We start from the raw sequence: 9,106 nt of genomic DNA on the forward strand, positions 1-9,106 counted from the left end.
AAACCTACAACGCCCAAGAAAGTCTGTGTCTCCTTTTTATTAGTAGGTGGAGACATTGCTGCAATTTTGTTGATTACATCCATTGGGATCTGACGACGGCCATCTTGCCATTTTATTCCTAAAAACTGGATCTCTCGTGCAGGTCCCTTGACCTTGCTTCATTTTATGGCAAAACCAGCATCCAAAAGAATCTGAATTATTCTCTCACCTTTCTCGAAGACTTCTTTCGCTGTGTCGCCCCATACAATGATGTCATCAATATATTGCAGGTGTTCTGGCGCTTTACCTTGCTCCAGCGTGGTCTGGATCAGTCCATGGCAGATGGTAGGACTGTGTTTCCACCCCTGGGGCAAGCGATTCCATGTGTACTGGATGCCTCTCCATGTGAAAGCAAACTGCGGCCTGCACTCTGCTGCTACAGGAATAGAGAAAAATGCATTAGCAATGTCAATTGTAGCATACCACTTAGCTGCCTTTGACTCCAGTTCAAATTGCAGTTCTAGCATGTCAGGCACAGCAGCACTCAGTGGTGGCGTAACTTCATTCAGGCCACGATAGTCCACAGTTAGTCTCCACCCGTCACTAGACTTACGCACTGGCCAGATTGGGCTGTTAAAAGGTGAGCGAGTCTTACTGATCACACCCTGGCTTTCCAATTGATGGATAAACTTCTGGATAGGAATCAAAGAGTCTCGGTTGGTGCGATATTGCCGGCGATGCACCGTCGTGGTAGCAATTGGCACCTGCTGATCATCAACCATCAGCAGTCCTACAACAGAAGGGTCATCTGAAAGACCAGGCAAATCAGACAGCTGTTCAATTTTCTCAGTGTCCACAGCTGCTATACCAAATGCCCACCTATACCCTTTTGGGTCCTTAAAATACCCTCTCTTGAGGTAGTCTATGCCAAGGATGCACGGAGCATCTGGACCAGTCACAATGGGATGCCTTTGCCAGTTTTTTCCAGTTAGGCTCATTTCAGCCTCTACAACAGTCAGTTCCTGGGATCCCCCAGTCACTCCAACAATATTGATGGATTGCGTTCCTTTATAATTAGAAGGAATTATCGTGCACCGAGCACCAGTGTCCACTAAAGCTTTGTACTCCTGGGGGTGTGTTGTACCAGGCCATCGTATTTGTACAGTCCAATAAACTCTGTTATCCCTTTCCTCCACCTGGTTGGAGGCAGGGCACCTCTAATTTCTGTTTTGCACAGTCTCTGGGTGTGAATTAGAGGTTCCTTCAAAAGCATCAGAATCTCATCTGTTCCTTTTGTAAACTGGAGCAGCCACCTTCCTAGGAGTTTTTCCTTTGATCTCACGTACTCGTTCCTGAAGTTCTGAGGTAGGTCTTCCATGCCACTTATTCATGTTTTCTCCCTGCTCATGTAGGAAGAACCACAGTGAACCTCTTTTTGTGGGCTGCCTCTGTCCTCTCTCTCGAGATTGGAAACGCCTTTTCCTAACAGCTGAAACACAGGTTTGTGCAGGTCGTGAATGGTATGTGTCTTCTCTGAGTTCTTTGATTTCTTGCAACAGCTTTTCAAACCGGTCATCAGATTTTTCACAGTTTCTCCACAGCAGAGACACAAGCACGTAGAGAACCAGCAAGGCTGTCCTCAAAGTTCCGGAGCAATTAGCAAACACAGAGCCGTACTGCTCTTTAATCTCTCCTGGAGGCTTTTCAAGGTAAAGCAGAAGCGAGTAGAAATTCATTAGCGGTTGCAGTATAATGAAATAAACCAGTGACAAACCACATAGTATCATCATGACCATTGTCCAGTTCCTTGTTGTTATATAATGAATACTTCGATTTAAAAAGAAGGCCCAACACAGATATGGAATCAGTGAGCACAATGTAGAAAATAACTGATACAACTTATGCCATAACGTCTTTAAATCAGTGTAATTCACTTTGCCTTAATACAACTAAATAATATCCAAAGCAAACAGACACGCGAGTATCACAACTCTATGAGTTGGCACCGTGCCAAGAAAATTGAAAGGTATGTCAGAGCAGTAGAAAAGTCAAAAATCTTCAAATTCTTGCCCAAGGCCCACACACACCAGCCAGAGCAAGAGCGTCGCAAACGAGGCTGTTTCTGGATGGGGACCAGGAAAGGTTGTAACAAGAGTCCTAAACACATGGGGAAAACGTGGTGGGTATAGAGGAGGGAGCAGAGCTCAGCAGGTGCCATCTCGCATCCAACATCTGACACATCAAGGTTGGTTTTCAGCCTGAGCTTCCACCCACGGTCCAAAGGCAAGGACTGGCTTTGCGCTCCAGCCTCACAAGCTCCAGCCCTTGCTTGCTGCTCATTAACCTCATTAACACAACCAACAGGCATGTGCGGCAGCCCCTCAGATCTGGAGTTTTGTGCTGGCTACAGCCCATGTCCAAGGACAACCCCAAACCCCGGGGACACGATGGCCCCATCTCACAGCTCCTCCGGCCCTCCTGCAGCCCGGCCCTGGCGGGAGGAAAGCCGGGCCCGGGCCCAGAGCACAAACCAGCTCTTCCTATGGCCCAGCAAACAGACAAAGCCCTCCTACACCTCAGCTGGGTTAGGCTTGCAAATGTTTCCAAAGGGCAACATGGAAAGTCCTGTTGCTGGAGCAGCCACAACAGAATTCTGCCCATGGGATGGCTCCAAGGCAGATTTATGGCTCTGTGAAATGGGAGCTGGCACACACCAGCTGAACACCTAGAAACTAGGCGCTGTATTTACTGCTTAAAAATCAAAACAACCTCAAGCATCCAAAAAACCTAGAGCAAGAGCCTTGTATCTCTGCAGAGAGCTCCATCTTCCCCAGCCGGGAGCTCTGGAGATGCAGAGCAGCCAGACCCCCTCGCCAGAATCAGGGAACCCCTCAGAAGTCATGAAACAAAAGGCCACAGGCGTATTTTCCTGTCCCTCACGCCATGACCAGCCCTGTGTCCGCTCCGGAGCGAGGCCGAGGGCTCAAGGCTCCGCACGGAGCCCGGCCACGTGCTGGGGGCAGCCCGAGCGGCACCACCAGGGCCCCGCTGCCGGCCCGCCCCGCCCGCCGCTGTGAGGCCGCTGGGCCTCGGCCGGGCCTTTTATACACTCCCCGTCACGTGGCCCCGCCCCGCCCCTTTCGTCATCACCGCGAGCGGCAGCATGGCGGCAGCGGTGAGTGCCCGGCGAGTGCGGAGCGGGGCTGCCCAGCCCTGCCCGGTCCATCCATAACCCCGGGACGTGCCCAGCCCCGCGATCCCCCATGGTACGTGCCAGTCCCTGCCACAACCCCAACCCGGGACGTGCCCGCCCCCTCCATAGCCCCCCCACTCCGTGCCCGGTCCCTCCGTATACCTCCTGGCTGGTGCCCGGTCCCTCCATAACCCCCCGGCCGGTGCCCTCCCCGCCACCCCCAGCAGCCCCGTGTCCCGGTCACCCCGCTCAGCCGGTGCCGTGTCCCCGCAGGTTCCTCACCTCCAAGGAGCAGTTCCACGCGTTCCTGCGGGCCCGGGGCGAGCCCAGCGGCCGGGGGGGTGGGGAGGATGGGGAGGAGGTCGAGGAGAAGAAGGAGGGTGAGGATGGCGGCAGCCCCCAGAGCGAGGCCCCGCCAAACGGGTGAGGCCGGAGGAGCCGGGGCAGGACGGGAGAGCTGAGAGGAGGATGGATCAGCGGAGAAGGAGCCGGCGGAGCGGAAGCGGGCGCGGGGGCAGAACAAGAGCCGGCCGTGCACGAAACCCACCCACTACGAGCAGAACAGGCTGTGCCCGTCGGTCACGCAGGCGGGACACGGGGCTCTGGGGCGCGGTGGGTGCTCAGAGCAGTTCTGGGCCAGGGCAGACCCAGGCTTACCTCACCTGTGCTGGAGGATAGTGGTGTTGTCCCAAAACTGGGTTCTTCACCCAGTTCATTAATGTCCTTTGTCTCTATGGCTCGTGTATCTCCAACCCTGGCATGCCTGGGTGGGGAAGCAGAGGGCAGAGGTCTCACCCTGCTCTTTATCATTTTAAGGGCTGTGCAGAGAAGTGCTACTTCAGCGCGCGGTGCCGCTTCCTCCACGATGTCGGCGAGTACGTGGCCACGAAGCCGGGCGACCTGGGCCGCAGCTGTGTGCTCTTCCAAACCTTCGGCAAGTGCGTTTACGGTGTCACCTGCCGCTTTGCCCAGTCCCACCTCGGCGCCAGCTACCAGAACATCGTCAACGCAGACCTGGGCAAGCAGTGGGAAGGGAAGACGCTGGTGAGGAACAACCTCTCCAAGGACCTCCAGCACCAGCTGCTCAAGAAGAAGTTTAACTTCAAGAAGGCCCATGAGTATCTCCGCAGTCTGGCCAAGCCCCACAGTGACGGTGGGAAGGGCGGCAAAGCCACCGGGTGCTCTGCAGAGGAGCAAGAGGTGCCCAACTGCACAACAACCCAGGAGGGCCGGGGAGACGGCCCCGAATGTCCTCTGCGACCAGAGCAGGGAGAAGATCCCAAACCAGACGCCTGGCAGAGTGGCGAGGAGCCTTCCTCCATCAAAACAGCCGGCCCGGTGACAGATGAAGATCTTATAAAGCTGCGGGCATGCGAGAAGAAGAAGGTGAGAGTTCAGTTGAGGGCTGCCGTCTCTTGTCAAGTGGCTGAGATTGTGCTTGGGAAGACAGGAGGGAGCTCTGGGCTGGGTGAGAGGCAGAGGACAGAGCTGCCTGGGGACCGTGTTACTGTTGTGAGGGGCGGGATGCGGGAAGGTGAGCTCTTGGGGTCGTGGTGGTGTCCTTGGAGGGGGAGAAGCAAGAGAAGCTGCGGCTCCTTGCACGTGGAGGAGCTGAGCTGTTGGTGAGGGTGGAAACAAGCTGCTGGAAGAGTTGAGGCTGGGGCTGGTTGGTTTGCACTGCACGATGCCCTCCTCTCCTCCTTGTCACCTCCCGCCTCTCCTCCTCGTCACCTCTGTCCTTGCACCCATTAGCCAGTCTCGCATCCCTCGGTCTGTAACTGCTTTGAGTTTTCTCCAAGCCGAGCAGTGAAAACAACTGGAGCGGTTCAGTTTCTGGTTCTTTCATCCAAACAATACGTTCTCAGGGAATATCTGAGGTTCCTGAACAAAACCGGTGATCTTCTGGTTTTCCCACTGAGTTATACTCACGGCAAGTGATAAAATTGCTGACTGGAATATCTTCCTCCATCCCTCTTGTTTCCCAGCTGGAAATCCAAGGCAAGCTCTACTTGGCTCCACTCACCACGGTGAGTAGATCATTCTCTCCTTTTGTCAAATGTTGCTGTTCCACATTTGGAGCAGGGCAGATCTGAAGAACCACGTCTCTGCTGTCTCTCCCAGTGTGGTAACCTCCCTTTCCGAAGGATCTGCAAGCGCTTCGGGGTGGACGTCACCTGCGGAGAGATGGCTGTGTGCACCAACCTGCTCCAGGGCCAGTCCTCTGAGTGGGCTCTCCTCAAACGCCATCACACCGAAGATATTTTTGGGGTGCAGGTGAGTGCTGTCACCTTGATAACCTAAAAAAATGATAACTCGCTTCTGAAGAGAAAAGCTGCTTCTTGAACTCAGGCAACCTGTCCCCTCTTTGGTAGCTGGAAGGGGCGTTTCCAGACACAATGACCAAATGTGCAGAGCTCCTGAATCAGACAATTGAAGTAGACTTTGTAGACATCAACGTGGGGTGTCCCATTGACCTGGTCTACAAGAAGGTAAGATGTTCTCTAGCACACTTTGTGAGTCCTGTTGCTCCAAGTCTTGAGATGCTCCAAAAGTCTTGAGATGCTCCAAGTCTCAGCTGCATCCCCTGAGCAGAGAGCTGCTGTGGAGCAGCTCCAAGCAGCATCTTCACTATGCGAGGAGGCAGAAAATCTTGACTCTCCCACTTTTTGTCCCCCAGGGAGGAGGCTGCGCCCTGATGACTCAGACCAACAGGTTTGAACAGATCGTCCGAGGGATGAACTCGGTGAGTCGGCGCATCTGCCGGCAGCGGGGGATGAGCTGATGGAGCCGACTCCTGCCTCACCCTCCATTTCTGCAGGTGCTGGACGTCCCGCAGACTGTGAAGATATGGACGGGGGTGCAAGAGAAGATGAACATTGCTCACAAAATAACTCCCAAGATCCGCGAGTGGGGAGCCTCCATGGTCACGGTACAGGGATCATTGGCCGGTGTCCGGGGAACTCTGCGCAACACGGGGGTGACTTTACCACTCCCCGCAGCCCAGCGGCTCTTTTAAACACCTTTGCCGAGCTGCATACGAGCTTTTAGTGTTTTCTGCTCATGACAGTGAAAAATTCAGGTGCGGGGAGCGTCTTCGTGGGTGTTTCTGAGCTTTGCGTGCATGACAAAGGGAGATGGTCCCTGCGGTGCTCTGGGAGGGAGCTTTCAGCCCAATAAACCTCATTTCAGAGGGATCCTTGACCCCTGCCCGTGTCATTTCCTTTGCTGAAGCCCGTTATTCCCAGTCTGCTCTGCCTCCTCCAGGCGTTTTTTGGGGTCTCACTGCAGGTTTCTTCGCCAGCTCCACGGCCGGAGTAGAAGTGCTGCGTGTTGAATTCAAGAGGATTAGCCTGAGGGAGGTGGAGTGTCAGCAACATCCCTGGGGGGCTCAGAACATGAGCTGCGGGGCCTCTTTGGCCAGTCTGGCTCTTGGACCCCGTGTCATTTGTGAATTTTCTCCCATGCCTGGATTCGCTCAGCTTGACTTGCCCTCTGTATCGCTCTGACCTCTGGCTTCTCTCTTCTGGACAGGAAACGGTGATATTTTGTCTTATGAAGATGCTAATCTAGCCCTGCAGATGGGCGTTTCGGGAATCATGATCGCAAGGCAAGTGCTTGTGTTCCCCCCTCGCTTCTGAGCTCCATCGGTGCAAGAGTAAAAAAGGAATTAAATACCTGAACAGACCCGAAACACCAGAAGTTTCTTCTTGGTGAAAGTACTCTTTGAAAGTTGGTAAAATCACTTTGCATCTGTGGGAACGTCCAGCAGGTTCCTGTTGAAATTGAGATAAAAACTCAAGCGGCACTGGCGGGCAGATGAGTGCTGGAAAGCCTCTTAGATTAGTTGGCATGTTCAGAAGCATCAGTGAGGGGAATAACAATGCACTTCTTTGCTGCAGAGGGGTGCTCATCAAACCGTGGCTTTTCACTGAAATTAAGGAGCAGCGCCACTGGGATATCTCTTCCAGTGAGAGATTTGGGTTCCTCAAGGACTTCACCAGCTACGGCCTCGAGCATTGGGGCTCGGACACGCAGGGGGTGGAGAAGACGAGGAAGTTCCTGCTGGAATGGCTCTCGTTCCTCTGCAGGTAACTCTGCCGGCCGGGGTCGCTCAGCACAGCGAACCCGCGTTGTCCGAGGCACCGCACCCATCGCTGTTGCGTTTCACTGCAGGTACATCCCAGTGGGCTTATTAGAACACCTACCTCAGGAAATTAACGAGCGACCGCCTTACTACATGGGGAGAGACTATCTGGAGACACTGATGGCAAGCCAGAACGTGGATGATTGGATTAAAATAAGGTAAGAAAGCGTTGAATTTCAGTAAAATGGGTGGGAAGGGACAAGGCAGAGCACAAAGTCACCTTATGGAAAGTTTTAGTTGAACCAGCATCCAGGAAATATGTTAAACCACCTCAACTCTAAAGAAAATTACTGTGCACTGAAAATACAGCGTGTTCCAAAGTGTGAGATAGTTCAAGTCTTAAGTGAGGCCAAATGTGATCGTGCTAGCGCTGACTTACATCATTTTGGGACCTGACCTTAATGCAGTTTGGCACGAGAAGGGTTCTGGCTCCACACACGCACAGCGAGAGGTTGGGAGCAGCTTTTCGGAGGCTCGTGTTGGGTTTTGGCACGTCCCGGCCAGCGGTGACGCCGCATTCAGGTCACCAAACCCGGCACCGACCCTGGGGACTCCCCGGTGAGAAGGACGTTGCCCTTACCTGGTGGGCTCGTCCCTCCGGGGCTGTGGTTTGGGGCTGAAGCTCAGCACTGTGGGTGCTTTTGTGCAGCAGCCTTCATTTCTAGGGAGATTAAAGTCTTGATTTGAGACACCTGAGTGTAGTCACCATCGCTATAGAGCCACGGGGCCATAAAACAACTGTGTATGGTGCACTTGTTAGCAATCAGGACACATAACCACGGGCGTAGTTATATGTGGTGCTTTATTTCAGCGCTGGGAAACCAGGGGTTCACACCCAAAGCTGGCTTCCCTGCTTAGTTTAAGTTACACAGTATTTATACAGTCCATTCACATACATAGTCATATATTCATTAAGATACGTAACAGTTACTCAACATTGATTGCAACATCGATTGCAACATCTTGAAACTGTTTTGATCATGTGCAGTGTCCTCTGGTGGTCCTGCAGGGGGTCTTGGGGATGAAGTAAGTAGTCTTTATCACTTCTGTCCCTTTCACCTTTGGGTACTGCATAGGCGTACTACTTCTATAGCTAGATAACTGCTGACTTGCTTGACCTCCGGAGATACTGCGTGTACTTCTCCTCACTCTATGTGTATTTAGGCTAAGATAAAAGCTAGGTTGTTAAGATAAGAGTATACTCGAAGACGATATGCTCGAACATCCTTTCAGGGACAGTTTACAAAACTGATTCATCCTTTCAGGAACATTTTGTAAAACTGGTTCTGTTACTAACACACTGAACACAAACCTCTCCTTATTTTTTTGTTTTATTCTTCTCTTTCTTCCAGCGAGATGCTTCTGGGCCCTGTACATACCAGTTTCACCTTCCTGCCCAAACACAAGGCCAATTCCTACAGACAGGGCTGAGGAGCCCTTTCCCGCGGCTGTGAGTCGAGCGGAGGCGTTGAGGGGCGCGTTGGCTCCAAAATGAAATAAAGGTTGATGTCTTTAGAAGCCCAGTTGTCTTCACGCCCCCAACGAGAGTCCTTGCCACGAGTCCCGCAGCAGATGGGCTCAGCCAGCCTTGCAGCCAGCGGTGCCTCGCTAATAGAGAACAGTGCGATTAATTAACAGCATACGGGCCACTGCAGAGCTCTGGCCTCAGGTTTGCAGCAGGAGTTGTCCCGGCTCACATAGCGGGAGCAAAAGCCCTCTTGTTCCTCCCAGGATGTCCTTGGTGGTGCCAAATGGTCCATGTACGGTGTACTGACCCGATCCCCGGGGTC

The 9,106-nt window shown here is 53.1% G+C and overlaps 1 protein-coding gene across 1 annotated transcript; it reads left to right on the top strand.

The window, feature by feature from the left end:
• Positions 1 to 3,142: 3,142 nt before the first annotated feature.
• LOC309452036 (tRNA-dihydrouridine(47) synthase [NAD(P)(+)]-like) lies at positions 3,143 to 8,747 on the top strand (the record flags this gene model as incomplete). The annotated part of the gene is given in 14 exon segments (XM_082076712.1): positions 3,143 to 3,165; positions 3,446 to 3,579; positions 3,582 to 3,631; positions 3,634 to 3,759; positions 3,989 to 4,558; positions 5,158 to 5,199; positions 5,294 to 5,446; positions 5,545 to 5,661; positions 5,850 to 5,915; positions 5,991 to 6,138; positions 6,704 to 6,779; positions 7,072 to 7,260; positions 7,346 to 7,474; positions 8,669 to 8,747. Coding segments are annotated over 14 exon segments (1,902 nt in total).
• Positions 8,748 to 9,106: the final 359 nt, after the last annotated feature.

Source organism: Streptopelia decaocto, assembly GCF_964273445.1.
Source record: "Streptopelia decaocto genome assembly, contig: HAP1_SCAFFOLD_117, whole genome shotgun sequence".
Taxonomy (NCBI): Eukaryota; Metazoa; Chordata; class Aves; order Columbiformes; family Columbidae; genus Streptopelia; species Streptopelia decaocto.